This window comes from Lepidochelys kempii, chromosome 3 (genome assembly GCF_965140285.1).
Source record: "Lepidochelys kempii isolate rLepKem1 chromosome 3, rLepKem1.hap1, whole genome shotgun sequence".
NCBI classification, from domain to species: Eukaryota; Metazoa; Chordata; order Testudines; family Cheloniidae; genus Lepidochelys; species Lepidochelys kempii.
The window spans coordinates 81661174-81684663 of NC_136382.1; the positions used below are offsets into that span (position 1 = coordinate 81661174).

General features: G+C 42.1%; 1 protein-coding gene across 4 annotated transcripts in view; it reads right to left on the reverse strand.

The window, feature by feature from the left end:
- The window catches only part of PREP (prolyl endopeptidase), a 177206-nt gene that overhangs the window by 54042 nt on the left and 99674 nt on the right, over positions 1-23490 (reverse strand). For all 4 annotated transcript variants that reach the window (XM_073336887.2, XM_073336888.2, XM_073336890.2 and 1 more), the window contains exons 9-10: positions 14432-14629; positions 8469-8572 (exon numbers count right to left, since the gene is read on the reverse strand). In XM_073336887.2, the coding sequence (XP_073192988.1) occupies positions 8469-8572; positions 14432-14629 (302 nt within the window). The remainder of the gene's footprint in view (positions 1-8468; positions 8573-14431; positions 14630-23490) is intronic.

A 23490-nucleotide genomic window follows, 5' to 3' on the forward strand; every position in this document is an offset into this window, starting at 1 on the left:
GAGAGCATACGAAACCTGGGTAGCCCTGACACACCAGGCTCCCTTTCCTGGAGTGGAAGCAGAGATGGGCTGGATGGGCAACTGTGATTTAGGCAGCTTTAGGGTCACTGCAGCAATACTTTGACACTAATGCAGGGCTTATGGCAAAGCTGTGATTGAACTCAATGCAATTCAAGTATATAGGTGTCATTTTAAAGGAGCAATTTCAAAAGAATTTGAGATTTAAATGTACAATAAACTGGCCAGATCAAAGGTAAGAAATCTTTCTTCTCTGATGCTGGAGTCTCCTCAAATCTCAAATACAAGGAAGCATACACACAGAGGATGGTGTAGGAAGTGGCATTTGTGTCTCAGGATATGGCACCTTTCCTTCCAAGTCAGCAAAAAAACAATATCCCACTGCACAGGGGCACCACTTCTGTTATTACAGGTGCTGTATTTGGGGTGTACAAGGTTGCAAGGACTGTCCTCCTCCCCCCCTCCACCCATGTAATTAAGGATCCAAAGGCACTTATCAGAATTATAATGCTGTAGTAACTGCTGTGTTATAGTTAAACTCAACATTGCTAATCGAATTCCAACTGTAGTGAAAATGGATGGTTATTTTTCTTGCTTTCAAAACGTGGAGCATTGCTGAAAGTGAATCACTGTTACATCACTAAAGCAATGTAAAGGTAGCAGCTTCTCAGTGTTGGGAAAATAATCCCTTTCTATATACAACCAAAAAACCTGGGATCCTTCTGGATGAGAAGAGCTCTCTTAACTTAAGGAATTTATTTTTAATTATTAGCCTAATTTAATAAGTAATTGATTTATATGTAAAAGTGGCTTTTGATTCCACAATTGTTTCTTACATAAAACACTTGATTTGCCAGTAAAATACAATATTCCTAATTTACAATAATTCTTTCTAAACCTCTTAATTATATTTATTATATTGGTATTATATTGGTAATAATTGGTAATAATATTGATCCCATTATTAATATAATATTAATTGGTAATAATATTGATCCCATTATTGTTATCTCACTGAACTTGATAGTATTAGTTATATAATCATGTTCTTTCTCAAAGAGAATGCTATTTTCTTCCTTCAACTCCATATCCTCTGAAGTTTGTGTGTATATACATAATAAAACAGAGAAAGAAGTAGCCTCCCTGATGAATTCAAGCCAAGAGATAAATTTTCGATAACTGCATCTTTAGCAAACTGGCCTTTGCAAAGCTCATCTTTCTATCTATGGAAGCAATCAGAGATGAATGAGGGTATTTACAACAGCCTTGTGCAGAGAGAGATAGTATCTTCTCTGTATGTTAAATTGTGTTATGTAACCTATCACTTAAATCAGCATCTGTGCCAGATGACTGGAGGATAGCTAATGGAATGCTGATTTTTAAAAAAGGCTCCAGAGGCGATCCTTGGAAATTACAGGCCAGCAAGCCTCATTGCAGCACCAGGCAAACTGGTTGAAACTATAGTAAAGAACAGAATTATCCAGCACATAGATGAAAAAACGGTTACTAACCTTCTGTAAATGTTTTTCTTCAAGATCTGTTGTTCATGTCCATTCCATGTTAGGAGTGTGTGCACCGTTGCCAGAGATTTTTCCCTCAGTGATCTCTGTCAGGCCAGCTCTTGCGCCCTCTGGAGCCCATGACGCTCATGCACAGGTATAAGGAGCACTGTCGGCCACACACCCTCTCAGTTCCTTCTTGCTGAACAACTCACAGAGGGGTAGGAAGGTGGGTTGTGGAATGGATATGAGCAACACATCTTGAAGAACAGTTATGGAAAAAGAAAAGGAGTACTTGTGGCACCTTAGAGACTAACAAATTTATTTGAGCATAAGCTTTCGTGAGCTACAGCTCACTTAATTGGATGCATTCAGTTATGGAAGGTTAATAACCACCTTTTCTTCGAGTGCTTGCTTATGTCCATTCCACGTTTGGTGACTCACAACAAGTTCCTCAGGAGGTGGGCTGAGAGTTCATGAACATGCTGACTGCAACACTGCTCTTCCAAACCTAGCGTTGTCTCGAGCCTGTTGGGTGATGGCATAGTGGGATGCAAAGGTATGCACCGATAACCAAACTGCAGCCCTCCAGATGTCTTGGATGGGCACTTGCACAAGGAACATTGCTGAACAGGCCTGAGCTCTTGTGGAGTGAGTGGTTAGGATGGCTGGCAGTGGGACATTTGCCTGCTCACAGCAAGCTAGAATACAGGCAGTAATCCAGGACAAGATACTCTGGGCTGACACTGGGAGCCCTTTCATCCTTTTTGCTACTGCTACAAAGAGTTGCGTGGATTTGCGAAAGGGTTGAGTCCTCTCAATATAGAAGGCAAGAGCACGTCTAACATCCGAGGAGTAAAGCCACCACTCTTTAGAGTTCCTGTGAGGCTTCGGAAAGAAGACTGGAATAAAAATAGCCTGGTAGCTATGGAATTGTGATGCTACTTTGGCAGGAAGGCTAGGTGGCGGTGCAGCTGGACCTTGTACCGTGGTTCTGATGTAAAGGCCCTGATTCAGAGACCCTGGCTGAGGTGATAGCCACCAGAAAGGTAACTTTCCAAGAGAGAAATAGTAGCAGGCACGGTGCTAGCGGTTTGAATGGAGGACCCATGAGCTTGACAGAAACAGGTTTAACATGGAGGGACTGGCTCACAGACATGAGGGTAGTCTCTCTCCAGATCCTTGAGAAATCAGATGGTCATCTCATGGGAGAATACTGACCTGTCTTTCACTGGTGAGTGGAGGGCTGAGATTGCTGCTAAGTGCACCCTAATAGATGCAAAGACCAGACCTTGCTGCTTCAGATGGCGCAAGTAGACCAAGATAGCCTACAGGGAAGCACAAAGCAGAGAGGGACCTCACTGAGATGCCCATATCGAGAAGCGTTTCCATTTAGGTAGTAGCCCTAGTGGACAGTTTCCTACTACCTAGAAAGATCTGACAAACTTGCTCTGACCAGGCCTGCTCCGCAGGGTTCAGCCACCTAACATCCATGCTGTTAGGTGAAGGGAGGCAAGGTTTGGGTGGAGCAACCAGCCGTGGTCTTCTGAGATTGGGTCTGGATAGAGTGGAAGTGGAAGAGGGGATACTACTGAAAGATCCAGTAGCGTGCTGAACCAGCACTGGTGTGTCCACGCCGGGGCTATAAGAATAAACTATTGCTTTGTCTTGCTTGATTTTCAGGAGGCCCTTGTGAAAAAGAGGAATCAGGGGAAAAGTGTAGTGCAGGGGTCCTGACCCGCGGAGAAAAAAGGTGTCAGACAGGGAGCCCAGACTGTGCCCATGAAGTGAGCAAAACTGATGGCACTTCCTGTTCTGCTTGGTCGCGAACAGGTCTACCTTGGGAGACCCCCACCTTTTAGGAATGAACCTGGCGATCTCTGGCTGAAGGGACCACTTGTGATAGGAAAAGGATCTTCTGAGATGATCTGCCAGTGCATTCCGGGCTCCTGGAAGATGTGTTGCCTCCAGGTGGATGGAGTGTTTCAGGCAGAATTCTCACAGATGGATGTCCTCCTGATACAGGGTAGAGGATCGAACACATCCCTATTCATAAATACAGAACATGGCGGTGGCATTGTCTGTGAGAACTTGCACGACCTTCACTGAGATCTGAGGGAGGAACGCTTGGCAGGCTAAACATACAGCCCTGAATTCCCTGACCAATAGGCCCTGAGACCGGAGACAGTCAAGCTGGGCCTTCCAAACTACATCTGATGCATCTGAGACTAGCGAGATAGATGGCTGAGGGGCAACAAAGGGTACTCCCATCATTATTGACCCCGGGTCCTTCCACCAGTCCAGGAGATGAGGACCAGGGGAGGAACAGTGAGCACTGAGTCCAAGTGGTGTCTGTTTGGGGAGTGTGAGAAAGGGGTGGATAAAAACTGAAGGATATAGACGATTGTCACTGTACTTAGCACCCAGTGGTCTGATGTTATGCAGGACCATGCCGCGCTGAAATGGGGACAGATGGTCCAAAAATAAAGGGCAGGCAGGATCTGATATAGTGCCCTTGGGTATACCTTCAAAAGGCCTGCTCGGGCCCACCAGAGTGCCTATCAGACTCTGACTGGGAGGTTGAGGTAGACGGGAGTGGCTGACACCATTTATAACTTCTCCCTTCCCTTTTGTAGGGCTCCTTTCCCAGAGGGGGCGCCGAGAAATAAGGTGGCTGTTGGGGCCTGAAGTGCTTCCTGGAAGCAGACAGAGTGTAGTGGCCCAGTGATCTGAGGGTGGATCTAGAGTCCTTCAGGCTGTGAAGTCTCATGTCTTTCTGTTCCAAAAATAGTGAGGAGCCTTCAAAGAGGAGGTCCTGGATGGACTGTTGGACCTCGTGAGGAAGTCCTGAGGACTGGAGCCAAGAACACCACTTCATTGTGACAGCAGAGGCCATTGTCCTTGCTGCCGCATCAGCTGCATCGAGAGTTGCCTGGAGAGAGGTCCTAGTCACATTCTTCCCCTCCTCCAAGAGGGCAGCGAATTCCTGCCAGCGAATTCCTGTGAGTACAAGTACTCAAACCCACTTGTTGGCACATGTTTCTTTTCTGCCCTTTGAGGTGGGGTGCAGAGACGGAGTTTTCCAAAGGGTCTTGACCAGACCCATTACAGCCTCATTAATGGGTAAGGCCATTTTGGAGGGAGCTGCTGCAGCCAGAACGTCAATAAGGCTGTGAGATATTTACTTAAGTGCCTCAATTTCCAGCCCCAGGTTAGCAGCTATCCGCTTCAGCAAGTCCTGATGGGCCCTGAAGTCGTCTTGCAGACACAAGTTACTGGGCCCCGAGATGGCCTCATCTGCTGAGGAGGAAGCTTGCACCGAAGGAGGGGCTCCTTCCTTTTTCTCAACAACATCCATGGGAACCACATTCTGAACGTTGGTACTGGGGTCAGTATTGGATTCAGGGTCCAATGCTGAGCAGGAAGGAGCGATAGCCCACCTCTCTGAAACCACCAAGTAGGATCAATGGGAAGGAGGACCTGGTACCAGGGGAAAACCCCAAGGGTTCCAGTATGGCCAGTGCATAGGCCACTGACCCGTTGGCCAGGTGTCGGCAGGGGGACCCACACTGAAGTCCAATGGCACATAGGGTTCTCCTTCAAACTCAGAGTCCTCTCTCAGTGACCACTCTCTGCCTCCATACAGTAGTGTGCTCTGCCTTCATACAGTGCAGAGGGTCCGGAGATTGGTGGTGGACCGAAGATGGTCGTGACAATGGGATCAGGGCTGGCTTGCCCCTAGAAGGTGCCAGTGGGCCCAGTGCCAGGAAGTTCAACACTCTCTGCTCAAGTAGTTGCCCCATCGAAGCTGGAGGGACTCAGAGTGATAGTAAGTAAGGCTATGTTTATATCATGGAGGTCATGGAAGTCATGGAATCCGTGACTTCCAGAGACCTCCCCCTGTTTCAGCCCCAGGGGCTGCAGAACTCTGGACTTTGCAGCCAGCAGGGCCCTGGTAGGCTTCCAGCAACAGGCAACAGCAGTGACAGGGGGCCCCCTGAAAGGCTCCAAAGACAGGCGACAACCTCCTGAGGGGGCCCTCCTTAGGGTTCCAGCAATGGGCGACAGCTTTGCCCAGGGGTGGGGAGGGGATGCCTTGGGCGAGAGGCTGGGAGCGTCCCATTTTCTCTTTGGGATATGTGGTCACCCTACAGCTTCCAGCTGCTATGGGCAGTGGGGGAACCCCACAGCTCCCAGCCACCACGGTGGCGGAGGAAACCATGGAGCCATAGCAGCAAGTCAGACAGGTCATAGCTTCCATGAATTTTTGTTTATTGCCCATGACACTTCCATGACTTTTACTAAAAATAACCATAACAAAACCTTAGCCTTAATAGTAAATCCCCGACTGCTGTGAAAGCCTCTGGGGTTGCAGGGACAGTCAGACCGCTGGTACCGCAGTGGCTTCCGTGTGTCAGTGGAGGGTCCTGCACTGGACTCAATGATCTGGACAGAGTCAACAGTGCACCATGGGACCACGGGTGGAGGAGTGGCCCAACATGGATCGCATCGCACTACCTTCCCCATGCCTGTCCTTTTTCTGCACTGTCGGTGTACTGCTTTTTGTGCTTCTTCCTCTGCACCGAAGATGGTGAATGGTGCTGGTAAGAGCGCGATGCCAGAGGAGTGCTTTGCACTGAAGCCAAAGTACTCGGTGCAGGATCAGTGCGGCTTGGCTCTGAGGCTGGTCTGAGAGCAGCTTCCATTAGGATAGCCTTGAGTTTTATTTCTCTGTCCTTTTTAGTGCGGGATCTAAAATCCCGACAAATCTGGCACTCGTTCATCTCGTGAGTTTCTATATTTAAAACGACAAAGAATCAGAGATAAAAAACCACTGGGAAAAAGCCTTGCCGAAGCAAGAAGAGTCATTCCAGCAACCATCACAGGCAGTAAGAAGGAACTGAGTGGGCGCGTAGCTGGCCGCGCCCCTTATACCAGCACATGAATGTGCGACTCTAGAGGGCACAACAGCTGACCCGACAGATACCACTGAGGGAAAATCTTCGGCAACAGTGTACACGGCAGGCACACACCTAATATGGAATGGACATGAGCAAGCACTTGAAGAACACCACAATATACTGGAGAAGAGTCAACACAGCTTTTGTAAAGGGAAATCATGCCTCACCAATCTATTTGAATTCTTTGAGGGGGTCAACAAGCATGGGGACAAGGGTGATCCAGTGGATATAGTATATGGACTTTCAGAACGCCTTTGCAAGGTCCCTCAAAGGCTCTTAAGCGACGTAAGCAGTCATGGGACAAGAGGGAAGGTCCTTTCATGGATCAGTAACTTGTTAAAAGATGGGAAACAAAGGGTAGGAATAAATAGTCAGTTTTCACGTAGAAAGAGGTAAATAGTGGGTTCCACCAAGGATCTGTACTGGGACATGTGGTATTCAACATATTCATACATGATCTGGAAAAGGGGCTGAACAGTGCCGTTGAAAAGTCTGCAGATGATACTACATTATTTAAAATTGTTAAGTCCAAAGCTGACTGCAAAGAGTTATAAAGGAATCTCACAAAACTGGGTGAATGAGCAATAAAATGGCAGATGAAATTTAATTTTGGTAAGTGAAAAGTAATGCATATTGGAAAAAATAATCCCAATTATACATACAAAACAATGAGGTCTAAATTAGCTATTATCACTCCAGAAAGATCTTGGAGTCACTGCGGATAGTTCTCTAAAAAAACATCTGCTCAATGCGCAGCAGCAGTAAAAAAAAAAACCTAACACAATGTTAGGCATGATTAAGAAAAAGAGATAAGTAATACGACAGAAAAGATAATGCTCCTATATAAATCCATGGTACACCCACATCTTGAATACTGCATGCAGTTCTTGTCATCCCATCTCAGACAAGATATATTAGAATGGAAAAAGGACAGAGAAGGGCAACAAAACCAACCAGGGGTATGGAACAGCTTCTACATGAGGAAAGTTTAAAAAGACTCTGATTGTTCAGATTAGAAAAGAGATAACTAAGGTGGGGTGTTGGGTGGGGAGATAAGAGATCTACAGAATCATGAATGGTATGGGGAATACAGGTAAGGAAATGTTGTTTATCCCTTCACATAACACAAGAACTAGAATCACCCAATTAAATTAATAGGCAGCAGGTTTAAAACAAACATAAGTACTTCTTCACACAACACAGAGTCAACCTGTGGAACTTGTTGGCAGGGGATGTTGTGAAGGCCAAAAGAATAACTGTGTTCAAAAAAAGAACTAGATAAGTTCATGGAAGATGGATCCATCGATAGCTTTTAGCCAAGATGGTCAGGGATGCAACCCCATGCTTTGGGTGTTCCTAAACCTCTGATTGCCAGAAGCTGGTACTGGACGACAGGGGATGGATTACTCAATAATTGCTCTGTTCTGTTCAGTCCCTCTGAAGCATCTGGCACTGGCCACAGTCAGAGACAGGATACTGGTCTAGATGGACCATTGGTCTGACTTGGAATGGCCATTCTTATTTTGGAGTTTTAGGAATTAGCTTGTCAGAATCCAAATGTTGTACACACCTATTTATTATTTGTAATGTATTAATGCCCAGGACCCTATTGTGCTAGATGCTGTACAAACAAAAACAAAACAGTTCCCAACCAAAAGAATTTACCTGGATGACTGTACTAAGTAAAGTGGAACAACTGCACAGTACATGGAAAGCAATTACATCACTGAGACAGATGCAAAACATTACTAATACCTTTAAAATTCACAACACGAGAAGACGCATACTTGTGTTTGCCTCTTAGTTACATAGCATGGCACATACTAAACTTACCCCCAAAAAGCACATTAGTCCTGCCTCAAAACTTCTGATATTGAAAATTACACAGGAGTTGCTTGAAAGTGATCTTACTCTCATTTTACTCCAGCTGTTGTTAGCCTGCTTCAAAAGCGATTAAAACAAGGTAGAAAAATTAATGTTTTGTTATTACCTGAACCGTCTGATAAATCGAAGGATCAAATCCTTTCACAGTCACCTCCCGGAAAACTCTTGGCTCCAGTTCTTCTTTCGTCAGATCACAGTGATAAATAATACCTGAAACAGAAGTCAAATTTGTCAATTAAGTGCACATGCATCATTAAAAAGACATTGGATTAAAAACATGAAAGACTGTAACGAATGGCAAAGTTAACCCAGTAGGGTAAAAAAGCAGCCTTAATAAATCCTTACACTTAATAATTGACATAGAATCATAGAACATGCACTTCTTCACTGAAGAAAGCAGAGACTTTCTGTATGCAAAGAACAATTACTGCTGCCCATACTAAACATTTGAAATTAGAATTCCCACAGCCAACTAAATACAAGAAAAAAAAATTAAACTGCTTTGCATTTAGTAAGAATGATAAATCTAACAGAATTCAGACAATGGAAAGATTTAGGAGTCTATTTGGAAATATGGTGAGTTAATACAGATTATACCAATGTAGTTGAACAGAATTTAGCCTAATACGTTTACTTAGGGCCTGATCCTGCAAACACTTAAGCACGTGAATAATTTTACTCATTTGAGTATGCTCACTGAAATCAGTGGGATTACTCATATGAATAAAATTATTCACGTGCTTAAGCACATGACCATGATGAAGCTGGTAGACAAACTTGTTTTTAAGGGTGTGATTGAGGCAGAGCCGCACTGCCCTGGTGGGAATGGAGGCACTCTGCTCAGGGAAGCAGAAGGCCCTCTGGGACATCCATCGCCCAGTGACAGCATACCTGCTGCAACGCCCCTTTGTGGGGAGCACCTCTCTATCCACTGCACATTTATGGAGTGGGCAGAGCCATGCACCCACTTCCTCTTCACCTAGCCCATCCCCTAAAGGAACATGGATGGAAAAGTCACTGCGCACCTGCGTAAGGGCCAGGCAGGATCTGGCTTTTAGACTGTAATCTCCTTTTCTAGGATCCAGTCCTGCACATATTTAACCATGTGTTTAAACTCTCTGCTCCCATTCAGTTCTCTAAACTTCCCAAGAAAGTTAAGTTCTTCCCCAATGCTCTCCAAGATGGTCAGTTGGTAGGAAGGGACAAGGACAGTCTTGTGGCCAAGGAACTGGACTGCAATTCAAGAGTTCTGGGTTCAATTCCCAAACTTCCCGTGTGGTCTTGGACAATCACTTTGTCTCTCTGTGCCTTTGTTCCTCAGATGTAAAAGTATATTATAGTATAATTATTATAGTAGTTCTTTTCTCTCACCCTTTGTCTTGTCTATTCATATTGTATGCTCATCAGGACAGAGCCTTAACATATGTTTGTACAGTCCCTATCATAATGGGGCCTCAGACTTGGTTGGGAATCCTAGTGTGATACAAATAAACCTAATTTCAACAGCCAGCAGTCAATATCCTTACGATAGGCTTGCAGGACAGAGGATCATTCTGTCAAAATCTGGAAACAAATCAGGATCAGTGACAAACCTAGGATAGGGCTTTTTGTAAAACCTCTTATTCCTGATCCAGTGGAGCACTGCCATTTCAGATTTAGATAAATTAAGATTAAAGAGGAAAACACAATGTGAGGGTGAGAGAGAGAGAGAGAGAGAATGAGAATGAATAAGATTTAGACCTGTTTACTGAATTAGGTATGGAAGTACCAAGACTTCCAACATTGTTTTATGATTTATTTTCTCTAATAGGTACAATACCATCAACACAGAGAAACGCGCAGTGTCAGAGTATAAACAGCAGAGGCTGAGAGTGCAACTGTAGTACAGAGCCAGTAAGCAGAACAAAAGCAAGGTCAGCCCAAATTGCCCGTCTATCTGTATAGTGATTGACTTGACAACATTGCCAAAAATAAGATGCACATAACCAGCTTTCAGATTCTCTTGGCTGCTCTGAGCACAGTACACTAATACAAAGTGAGTTTGTATCCAACAAACATTCAGTACTAGATCTCCCTACCTATCAGTAAAGAGGAAATAATACAAGACTTAAATCTGATATAATTAAAGGACAGACACCTATGATTTAAGTATCAGTAAGAAAATCTAACTATTTCTTAACCCAAGTTGCTCCTCCTAACCTAAACATCGTACTGTATTAACGTAAATACATAGAAGTAAAAAAGCAAGGACCATCTAAACAGCAGGGAGCTCAAAAAAGGAAAAAGCAGCAAGAAATCTATCCCCTTCCTTAAATTATATAATTTGCTTACAAACACCAAACTAGTCATATTTCTCTCCTAGTCTCTCTGGCTATTACTATGAACAATTTTGCATCTACTCTGAACCCCTTCATTATACACTGTGACAAAGGGGCTGTTTATTTCACAAGGTAACTACGGCTTCTTGCAGAAATAACTGGACACATGGTTTTGCTTGACAGAAGCTTAAAGGCCTTTTGGGACTTTTGCTTTTATTAACACTCAGGATGAGTCATCCTATTCTGCACTCATCATTCTTCCCCATCTTATCCAGCAATTATTTAGTTTACATAGCTAAGCCTTTATGCACAGCCTTGTTCTGCAGTCTGTTGAGGTAACTTCAAGGTTTTACTTGCATGATCTTTCTGGTTGAAGCTGGTGGGGGTTTTCCTTTCTGGCTCCACACTCAGTTATCAACATTCCCAACACCGCCACTCATGTTGAGAGCATATATTCAGATCAGTTCCAAACTGGATACACAGTCTTCCCTGCCTCTCTCTTTATGCTTGAAACTGAGAAAAAAAACGAACTTATTTTAAGAAAATATTTCATGTTTTATAGATTAATTTTCTTACTCTAGTGTAAAATGTAGGGAGAGTTTGGATGACAAAATGAAAAGGGTACTTTTCAGGATATTAAGAGCAGGGGAAGCCCACTTTGACAGTAATCCCATCCAAACAAGCCATGCTCCATCTCAGATATTTTGGGGAGTTTTTTTAAATGAAAAGGCCACAGCATGACTTCCGCCCAGGCTAATGAAGTCCACTCCCTCCCAAACAACTGTTTGCACATTATCTTCTATTGTAGCACATGCACTGTTTGTGTGAAAGTTATACTTCACTGTTAAAATTTGGCATATATAGCAAGGGCCACTTGCAGAAAAAATATAGTTTAAGTTTGGAAGCGAAGACCTCCATGATCAGTTTTTAGCCAGTAAGTTTGCCTTTAGAAAGCATCAGTATTTTTCTAGGGACCTTGATTCTCCCGCTTCCACCTATCTTACTGTTCCAGGGATTAACTTCTGCTTGACATTTGGGTAATCAAGAAAACTCAGTAAAAACAAAACGTGTTTGGCTGCATGATGTATTTATATCACTCTGTGGACACTGTTAGATTAATCTGTTTGCACAGGGCCTGGTTTACTGAGCACCCATAGCTCCCTTTTCAGTCAATGAGAGTTATGTGTGCTCAATACCTCTGAAAGCCAGGACTTTAGACAGTGACTGGAGGGTCTACGTAGCACAGTGGAGTGTAGGGCCTGTCATACACAAACTGTTTTTGGAGTAAGTTTTGTGTGGCCAACTTGTAAACTGCCACTAGTGAGAGACAATCAGAATGCACTGAGTGCTCCAATGTATTACTTCAACAAGAACTGCAGAGCAGAAACTGGGATAAATGCAAAATTATGAATTTTAACCATTTCTCCAGATCCAACTACTTGATATTTTGTTATTCAGAAGAAAGAAGTTTGGGTCAGTAGCACATCATGGACCATACAAAGTAGATAAATGCTGCTTGCTCTTCTATATATGATGGAAAAGCACACCCTTGTTTTAGCATCAAACTGTTCATTTTCTGCGCTTCACTAATGACCTGATTTTCAGAGATGATGAGCACTTTGATGGAAGCTGTGAGTGCTTGATACCTTTTGGGGGAAAAAAAGTTAGTCCATAAGCTTTCACTTGAATTTAACTATCAGCCAGGACCTTTCTGATTTGCTCTTGAAAGAAACACACCTCAACATTTCTCTACATTTAGCATAGATGATCTACGATACCTGTTAAAAAATTACTGATGGTTGAATGGGGCAGTCGCTATGGAGAAGGCTAGACTTCACAGCTTAGTACCCCACTTCCAGAATAAGCCAAAATGGGTACCTATCTCCAAATGACAGAAACTGAAAGGGGGAATGATCTGAGTGGGGTTCTTCATCTTTTACCCACTGCTTCATTCTGGGCTCCCATTATTCTGTGTTTAATCTTTGCTTTTATATTATCGGAGATTGACGGGGAGTTCTATAGAAGGAGAGAAAAAAGTGAAGGGATAGTAAAGTAAATGGGAAGAAGGAAGATAGTCGTACGGCAGTAAGCATGGTTCATATGGAGGAGGAATATCACTGGTAGACTCGTACCCCTCTTTAGATACTGGTAAGACTGTCCCTGCAAAGACTGATTAATCTCTGATTTACAACAATGCTGCTGAAGAATTTTAGTTTTAATTTGAAATTCAACAGACTGGGGATATTTTCATAGCCATTTCCAAGGGTATAATTAAATACCTCATGCCCCACTAGTAAGGGCTCTGTCATTCCTTCCATGTTCAAGGAAGATGAATTCAAACTGGAACAGATGCAGAGAAGAGCTACAAGGATGATCAGGAGAATGGAGGGCCTATTTTATGAGAGGAGATTAAAAGAGTTGGGCTTGTTTAGCCTAGCCAAACCATGGCTGAGAGAGGATAAGATTGCTCCTCTAAATACATCAGGAGGGTAAATACCAAGGAAGCTGAAGAGCTATTTAAGCTAAAGGACAATGTTGGCATGAGAACAAATGGATATAAACTGGCCATGAACAAATTTCGGCTGGAAATTGGGAAGTTTCTAATAATCAGAATCAGGTTCTGGAACAGCCTCCCGACTGGATGGGGGAGGGGGGTAAGGTGGTACAGTGGGGGAGAAGGTGAGGGAGGGTGGACAAAACTTAATTCATTTTAAGAGAGGTGGACAAATTTATGAGTGGGATCATATGACTGGGTTGTTTGTGGTGACAGGGGCAGAGCTCATGTCTTATGTTCCTCAAATCTCATGTTTCAGGGCTTCAGGAAGGGATGCCCTCTTTCTTTTTTGGTCTCCCTCTTCTGAACAACCTATATGGACATGGCTGGAGATGCTCTGAGGTAATAGTGAGAATTCTCTCTGTAGGGTGCTTGGATGGCTGGCTCTTGGTCACATGCTCAGGGTTTAAGTGATCACCAGATATGGGACTAGGATGGAATTTTCACCCAGGACAGATCGGCAAAAAGAATGCAAGGTCACTAGCATTCTCTGCAGCATGAATCATTTGCCCAGAGCATCTGGGTCTCTCTCATTTATTCAATTCCCTACCATAACAGGGGGCTCGGGCTTTGGTGCACCTTGATCACTCCTATTCTCTGCCTGTGGCACACAATAGTTTAGTCTCCTGAGAGCTGTCATACTTTGGTCTAACTTTGGTTGTTGGGTTTAGTGTGCAGGTGCTGGGTGGTGATGGTGGCCTGTAATATACAGGAGGTCATACTAGATTCCTTTTAGCCCTAAACTCTGTGACAGTTTATTAGGTATCTGTGGGCTGGTCAAAAGATATTATCTGGACCACTTTTACATGATCGTGCAGCTCTGCTCAAAGCACATTCATACAGCCTCTAATTGGTGCTATGAAAGCAACACTAATTCCCTTCTTTGAGAGGACAGAATGAGCAAAAAGTTGTAATCTTCCATAGAACTCTCTGTAATACTGAGTCATTTCTGAATCCAGATCCCCAACATATTAACTCACTGTAGACCCATGAGATCCAAGAGTTTTCTCCATTAATATATTTTAAATGCACAGTCCAAACTACAACACACTATTTAGGGCAAAGCACCTTTTTCTATGTCTCTAAAGATCAAGCCACAATTCAGTCTCATTATGTGTACAGTACTTCCTAAATTAAAGATCCATTGGGCAGGTACCCTGTAAAAGGGGCAACACCTGAGGAAATAAACAACCTTACCTGGAGATAAAAAGGACGTAAACTGATAAAATATTTCTGTGTCCTTTTTTCGGCCACTATATCCCACAATGCTGCCAACTTCCAAAGGAAAAGTCTTGAGATGTGTGCCAGTGGCTAGATCATGAAGTTGTAGAACATTCTTCACATCATGCAGGTAACACAAAACCAGGAAGTTGGACCTAACACAAGCAACCCATTCTGTAAAAGTGGTAAAGAAAAAAAAAGTAAAGTGAAACAAAATCCTGCAACTACTGTGGGAACTAAATAATTAAATATAACTAACTTTAAAAATTGCTTTAAAAACACACAAAACCTCTTATGGAATATATCTGATTACAATTCTGCAGGCTTCAGAGTTTCCTTGCAGCTCTGAAAATAAACAGTTCTTCAAAATACCAGCAAAAGTTATATATAAATATGAAAGACACTATTCCAGGAAAGAGTTGTAATATTCATAAGACTTACATTCTCAGAACATACATTCGAACAAATATGTTTTCAAACCCCTTGCAATTAATGTACACAAACTAAAAAGTGTTTCTGTTTTCAGTGTTTAATGGTTCATGTTGCTATTGTATGTCCAGTGTTTCAAAGCTATATCTAACAAAAGTATCGACAAAATTTACAATTTTTTCTTCATAAAAGGGTAATCCTTCTGTCAAAAATATATCAGGAAAATTATTTATGGAAGCATATGAGATAGAAAACTAAACCATAGCTTTTGTGCAAACATAATTTATGAGAATGAAAAGGTAAACAGCTGTGTACAGTACATAGCCATTTTTGTATCTTTTAAAGGATTCACTAGAGTATTCTTATAAATAAGTACTACTCAATGTGATTAAGGATGCCTAATGGAATCCATGGAGTCCCAAGCTTGTGTTCTGAGAACACTAATGTTATGACGTTAAGACAAAGATCATAAACTTCTTTTTCAGATTATTAATACTTAATATTGAAAAGTACTAAACCTTTAAGTATGAAGAGAACTATTTTGAAGTATATAGATTAAAGGACAAGAGCTAATTTTTAGTTAATGCTGTTACTTTGATATTAGTTAAAATATACCAAGCAATGGTGTTGGAAAAAGAAAAACCTAAGCATTTAGAAGCAAAGAAATATAAATATTCAAACATCTTCACACTTAATATAATCTCTTAAAATGTACAAATGTAAAATATTACATTGCAGTTAAAACCAACTTTAACTCTGCCCCTTCCAATGAGTCTAAACATGATCGAGAAATACTCTTACAACCATCCAGCATACATCAGCTACATTTCCAACCTGAGCTACAAACCTTCACAAATCCTCACTGAACTGCAACATATAACTAACAGACCACACTGCCGTTCATTCACCTCTTACGGGGTACATACACAGATTGCTTATACAAACTGGCTTTCAGATTATAAATTCTCAGAGGCAGGGACGGTCATTTATCATGGTTGTACAGTGCATATCACAATGAGTACCAACCTGGTTGAGGCCTCTAGGTATCATCAGAATATAAAAGTTAATTTCCGAGCAAGCACGTGTGTGTCTGTACATTTTAATCTAATATAAGGCCAGTACAGCGTTTATGACTTCCCAGACAGGGAAGATAGCTGGGCAGAAACCAAATTTCCATCCCGTGGAAAATTTTGCATTTCTGATTTTGTTTCAATTTAGAATGAAAATTCTTTCAGAAATGCAAAATTTTTCACGGGATGGAAATTTTGAAACATTCAGTTTCAGAAGAACCTAAATGGAATTTTCTAAAATTTCTGGGCTAGTAACCCTGCAGAATGTTTTGACTTAATTGATTCAGCATTTTCTGACAGAAAACTGGTCTGTCAGAAAATCTTAGACCAGCTCTATCTCTAAGGTACCTATTCTACCCTTCCAACCTCCTACCCTGGGAAGGGTATGAGCTCTTTACAGTGCCAATTTTCCCACATCACATATTATCATGTGACATTCGCCTGGGTACTTGGATGCTCTGCCTTGGCTTACAGATTAGATGTTGCTTGGGGCACACCATTCTTAGTATGTCCTAAAATGCCTGGGGTTTTCTCATGCCATAGGCTTTAGATCCCTATTAACCACATAATAAGCCTTTCTTTATCAACTTACACATGAGGGGAAAATTCAGCTTACAAAAACCAGCTTCTTGCTAAGTATTTCTGTCATTTAGGAAAAGGGTTACTTAGTCGGCAACTTACTAAAACATTATCACTTACAGTTGTTTCTTTGCCAAGTCCTCAACCAAATTTTGACAAAATGCATACAGTGGTAAAGTATAAGAAAGGAGATGAGGAAAAAATATAAAATCAAGTTCTCCTTTCTCTTGCCAGGTGATAAGTGGATAACGATTCTTGTCTTCTTCAGGCCAAAACTGTGGCTTCTTTCCCTGGCAGGAAGAGAACCTGGTCTAATTTGGGTCAGGTTGGAGGGCTGGATCACAGTCAAGGTCCAACTGTTGGACAAAGTTTTCTCCTGGCTCCTGGTTTCAAGAAACTGCAGAAATGCCATTAAATGAGCAGACAAAGACTAGACCTAGGATTGCGTAAGGGTATGTTGTTAAACCCAAGTAACATCATGACCAACAGTTTTTGCATCTACAGTAGAACCTCAGAGTTAAGAACACCAGAGTTACGCACTGACCAGTCAACCACACATCTCAACTGGAACTGGAACTACACAATCAGACAGCAGCAGAGACAAAAAAACCAAACACAAATACAATACAGTACTGTGTTAAATGTAAACTAGTAAAAAAAAAAAAAAAGGGGAGGGAGCAGTATTTTTCTTCCGCATATTATAGTTTCAAAACTGCATTAAGTCAATGTTCAGTTGTAAACTTTTGAAAGAACCACCATAACGTTTTGGTCAGAGTTACAAACATTTCATAGTTATGGACAACCTCCATTCCCGAGATGTTTGTAACTCTGAGATTCTGCTGTATAACTTGAAACAGAAAACAAAGAAAATCAACACAGAAACAAAGCAAGCAAAACAAAACAAACCAAAATATGACAAAGACCCATCTTACAGGTTACCCTGGGTTTTAAACTCTCTATGGGAATTCAGGGTTCCCCCAACAGTGTTTATAAACCAACTAGAGTAAAGCTGAACACAGACTAAAAACATGTTTGCACATCTAATTTTCAGAACAGAAGTTCCAGGATATGTTATGTTCTTCCTCGTCTTCACAATTTTAGATCAGGATAACAAACTCTAAGAATCGTAGGTCAAAACTAATTTGTCCATAAAGCCTTAACTTCTTTAACTGTTTCTTTTCCTTATATGGGGTCAGATCTGTCCTTCCACTGCCGTGACACCCTGGCTCCTGCTCACCTCTGAATCCTAATGACTATACAAAGTCTTCACTTTCCCCTCACCCTCTTTCCTAAAGGGCCAATGAAAATTTGACATTGGTTTAAATTTTTAGTTATGTTATTTTAAACATTAAATATGCAACTCAAGTGATTGACCCATTTTCTTCAGATTTTGGGGAAAAATATTCTCCTGTTCTTTTAATGTAAACCTGGCAACTTTCAGGCCAAACCCAAAACCAGACACTTTATACTGGAATACTAACTGGAATTTTAATCATGGAGCCATGACCTGGAATAACACGATACTGTCAGAGGGAAGTGTGGCACTCTATAAAATAGTAGTTGCTATGTAATCATTGCTGTGGTGGGGAATAAATCTTATAAGTGAGGACGGATAATGAAATATAGTTTTACATTTTAATTTCTTACATCTTCTTATGCATTTCAAGTTATAGCATCATATGTAGCTCTAACTAAAATAAGAAATACTACATTATTATATAGCCTCTTTTTACACTGCACAATAGGCAGTTTGAATAAAACTGGAGAATCTGCAAGATGCCAGAGTTCAAACTGAATCATAGAATCACAGACTTTCAGGTCAGAAGGGACCACTATGATCGTCTAGTCTGACCTCCTGCACAACGCAGGCCACAGAATCTCACCCACCCACTCCTGTAACAAACCCCTAACCTATGTCTGAGCTACTGAAGTCCTCAAATCGTGGTTTAAAGACTTCAAGGTGCAGAGAATCCTCCAGCAAATGACCAGTGCCCCATGCTGCAGATTGGTTTATTAATAAAAATATGAACAAGAAAAAAGCATAAATGCAATAAGGGAAATATTCTACTTCTGGCAACACAAGTAATGGTCAGGCAATACAAGTATGGGCTGCGAAAGTGCAATTTGTGTTCCCAGTAGACAACGTACTTCTACACTTAAAATATTCTCAAATTTTATATTAAAAATGTTCTGCATCTCAAAGCTGTATAAAATGATATATAAAGAGCTCCACAGATTAACTTCAGAATTGGGTACAATCCATAACATGCATGCAAAAATATTTATTTAGTCTTTTCTTTATGAAGATATTACCCCCCCCCATCAAAAATATCAAGCGAAAGCTCTCCATTTTAAAATACAGTTGTGACAATCACTGATTTGTCTCTGATTAGTTGGCCACACAATGAAATTTGATGGAGCCTTTCAATACAGATTAAAATTAATTAGCTTTACGCTTCCACCAAATTTCCCTTTTCTTAAAGAGCATTTCCATTTTTCAGGGCAAAGGCATCTGGTTTCCACTGACGCCTCTTACAAATATTGAGGAGCATGCTTTGAAGGTGGTGATATTAGCTCTTATTCATCCCTTTAGTATATTATGTGGTTATAAATAATCTCCACAAGATGGAGAAAACAGATGACAAGATGGGGGGGTGGGAGGGGGAGTATTTTCAAATGTGCCTGAGGAGCTCAAGTCCCATGGAAGGTCAACAGGATTTATACTCATAAATGCATAGGGCACTTTTGCAAGTCTCCACCACAATGTATTTACAGAAAATAAATACTAGATATGGGCTATACAGGTACAGAAAGAGAAAAAAATTGAACCACACTTAAAAGAACAGTAAAGAGCCCACATCTAAGTGAAGTGCTAAATTATCAAACTAAAATAATGCTGAATTGTTAATAATAACCATTTCTCTATATAAAACCATGAACTGAATTTCTCTGTACCCTAATCTCTGTTTTGAGAATTGGAGACACAAGACACTATTGTACTTTGTTGTCAAGCCCACAACCTCAGCTCCTTTGCTGACACTCCAAGCAAAGCATGTATCCAGAATGCTTTAACTGGTTTCTTTCCACCTCAAGGAAACTTCTAGAGTCTAGACTGTATATCCATAAAATTTCCTTTTTAACCAGTATGTAGCCATCATAATATTCTCCGGCACATATTTATTAACATTCACACAAACTACTGTATATATTACAGCTAAAAGAAAAAGATGAAGTGGGTTAAGGACTTTTTAAACAAACCCATACAAACCACATTTTATAACGCTGTTGCAAATGGTTATAGAACTGAATTTGCTGTTATGACACTGAATGCTGTTTTCCTTGGATAAAATTCTCCCAAAGGGCAAAGTTGTGTTTTCAAGGCCCCCCGGCCTACTTTGGGGGTGGGAATGGTTACGTAAGATGAGGGGACTATTGGAGGTGAGCTGTAAGAATGGCTACACAATATTAAATTTTGCAGGGACAGTGACTCAAAGCCACTACAGAGAGAGCACAGAGGAGTTGTGTTGCAACTCTACACACTGCCTGTACATTGGGGATTATGTGGACTTTCTCACAACCAATCTACAAGGTGTTTTCAGCACTGAGCTGTTTTTTTCTAGGCTTTGGAGAGAGGCTTAGAGTAGAATATTAGTCATGAACAATGCCAGGAGCTCAGAAATGTGTCAACAGTTCCAGTTTAGGAGAGATTGTCCAGACCATATTTTTATAAATACGTGTTGATATTTTCCAAAAAAGAGCCCCTCTAGTACAATGGATTTCATTGGAGTCAAGGATGTGTCTGTTCCACCAACAAAATTTCCCTCCTAATAATTTTAATATGGTTTTAGGTACAGTATGTTGAATTCCTTCATGTCAAAAATCCATCCTGAAAACTTTAGATACAAGAGATTAGTGCTGACACTTTATTTTTGCAGTGCTAGACACATCATGTCAAGCAATCCAATTGTATAGATGCATACTGACATTCTTATGCTGAATCACTGATGGAGGAGAAGAGAGAACCAAAATGAAGACAAGATCCATGTGCAAATAATTCCTAAGAGGAAACATCAAACTCACTTCCTGAGCAAGCACATGTCTCAACTCCATTAATAAGGGATACATTTTGATGGAGCTTCAAAGCCTGAGTTCAAAGACAGCTGCTCATGTGTAATTTTTCTTTCTTCTGCCATGTGAGTTAGTCCACATTTCAGAGTAACAGTCATGTTTGTAGAACTCACAGAAAATAACACTTTTTCCCACTACAATAAGCCTAGAGTTATTTATGTGTAGGAAGACCTGCAAAGACAATATTAACAGTTTACAGAATAAAGCATTACTCATTGTATATGTATACTACTATAAATGGACCTATCTAATAAACACACAAAAAGGAGGCAATGGACACCCTAAAAATAAGATCCTAACACATTTCAGGTCAGTTGCAAAACTCCCACTGGCTTCAACAAGGCTAGGATTGTACCCCTCCTCTCAGAAAACCCATATTGCCATACATGTGTGAGAGAGGAAAAAAGTGCTAAGTTGTTCTGAAGCTGCAAACACTGGAGAACTAAGCCTCTCAAGAAACCCAGGGCTATGCCTTGGTCAGTCATGACTGGTAAAGGTTTGCCATGGTATCTTTTGAGAAAAAGGCCATGATGGACCTGTGGTAGCCCTGGTCATGAAAAGTCAGACGAAGATGTGCTTCTGGACTAGAGCATCTCCTCCTGTGGCTCATGGACTGTCTCTTGGTCTGAGCATGCTCTGGTTGTATGAGCATCTCAAAGACAGCTCAGAGTTGTTGCTAGGAAACTCTGGGGCTAAGCCACACCCCCAGCTACTAAATGGTTTCTACTACAAACTCACCAATCTGGTCCTTTGGTAGCTGCCAATTCCCTGCTCCCTACTAGCCTTACGTGCATTTCGCAGTGTATTTTCTTAAGGCTCTGAACAAAGTTTGTGCTACTGTTCCTCAAGAATATTCATGCATCCATTCACTCACCCACTTTCCATTTGCATGGAAAACTCCCCAGTGTAAGAAGTCATGGATATTTTTAAAGACAACATGAAAGTAATGGAATGCATAAGTCTCCTGATAGTTGGAATAAACATATAGTTATTACTCACAGAGATAACAATCCCTTCTCATCAGGATCAACAATTTTGTGATCCGGATTCCAAAGTCTGATTTTGATCTCTGACCTAACTTTGCTATAATCTTATTTTTATTGGAATATATTTGATTATAGAGTTTTTAGTTTTCTGTTCTTCTCTCTCCATTGCAATGCACTATATACTTAAAAGCATTGAACAAGTAAACTCTGCAAGAATGTACAGACTTCTTTACATATTGCACTTAAGTTTTATATTGATTGGACAATGCCCAGAGGTTTGGAAGGGTGCTTTATAGTGAATTTAAATAAAAAATGCCATTAGAAATCTGTTATACCAACAGCAAAATAATGACAGAAAGGTTATTTTATTACTAAACTTTGCCATAAAAAAAGATGCCTACAGGACAAGGCTTAGGTATTTATAATGTTAACAGGCTCCAAATCTGAAGCTTAAAACTGAGAAAAAAAGTGATAAAATAAATAACATTTTGCACTTGTATACAACCTTCTACATGAGGGAATAAAAGCACTTTAAAATACTGAATTAAAGCTTACAAGACCTTGTGAGGTAGGGAAGTGCTGCTATTCTCATTTTGGAGATGGGGAAATTGAGGCACAAAAATGTTAACCTAGTTGCTCAAGGTCACTTAAATCTGTGACAGCCAGGAACATAACTCATCTCTGAGTCCTAAGTCTTAAATAACTATGTAAAAAGAGCACCTTTTTACCCAACAGACCCATTCAATACTTCTATTCAGAGTCTGTCAGTTATAGGGCTAGCTCAGGGGTGGGCAAACTTTTTGGCCCGAGAGCCACATCTGGGTATAGAAATTGTATGGCGGGCCAGGAATGCTCATGAAATTGGGGTTGGAGTGTGGGAGGGGATGAGGGCTCTGGCTGGGGGTGTGGGCTTTGGGGTGGGTCCAGAAATTATGAGTTCAAGGTGCGGGAGTGGGCTCTAGGCTGGGGCAGAGGGCGTATGTGGGGGTGAGGGCTCTGGCTCGGGGATGCGGGCTCTAGGATGGGGCTGGGAATGAGGAGTTTGGGGTGCAGGAGGGTGCTCTGGGCTGGGATCGAGGGGTTCAGAGGGCAGGAGGGGGATCAGGGCTGGGGCAGGGGGTTAGGGCGTGGGGCAGTGACTCAGGGGTGCAGGCTCTAGGCAGCGTTTACCTCAAGCGGCTCCTGGAAGCAGCGTCATGTCCACCCTCTGGCTCCTATGCGGAGGAATGGCCAGGTGGCTTTGCTGTGCGCTTCCCCGTCCATAAGCGCTGCCCCTGCAACTCCCTTTGGCCACAGTTTCCAGCCAATGGGAGCTGCAGGGGGCGGCACTTGGGCTGGGGGCAGCATGCAGAGCCCCCTGGTTGCCCCTATGCGTACGAGCTGGAGAGGGGACATGCCGCTGCTTCTGGGAGCCGTGTGGAGCAGCCCCCGACCCTGCTCCCCGGCTGGAGCACCGAAGTGGGGCAAGCCCCAAACCCCACTCCCCAATAGGAGCTCGAGGGCCGAATTAAAATGGCTGGCAGGCCAGATCCAGCCCACGGGACGTAATTTGCCCACCCCTGGGCTAGCTGTACCTCTGTCCCCTCTCTAGTTTCCCAGATTGCAGCCACCCGACAGGTATCAGGCCCCATGACTTTTACCTCTCTGAGGTGGAACCATGCAATTCTTCCACAATCAGACCAGGTGCTGGGCTACAGTATCCTGTGTTTGCCCAGCAAGTCTGAGTGAGTCTGGCTCTTCCCTTCAGGAATCTGCAACCAGTAGATTACAATACCTCAGAACAGCCTTCTTAAAACAAAAGTCTTCTTTATCCAACCATAGGAACAAAGCATAGCATAAGAGA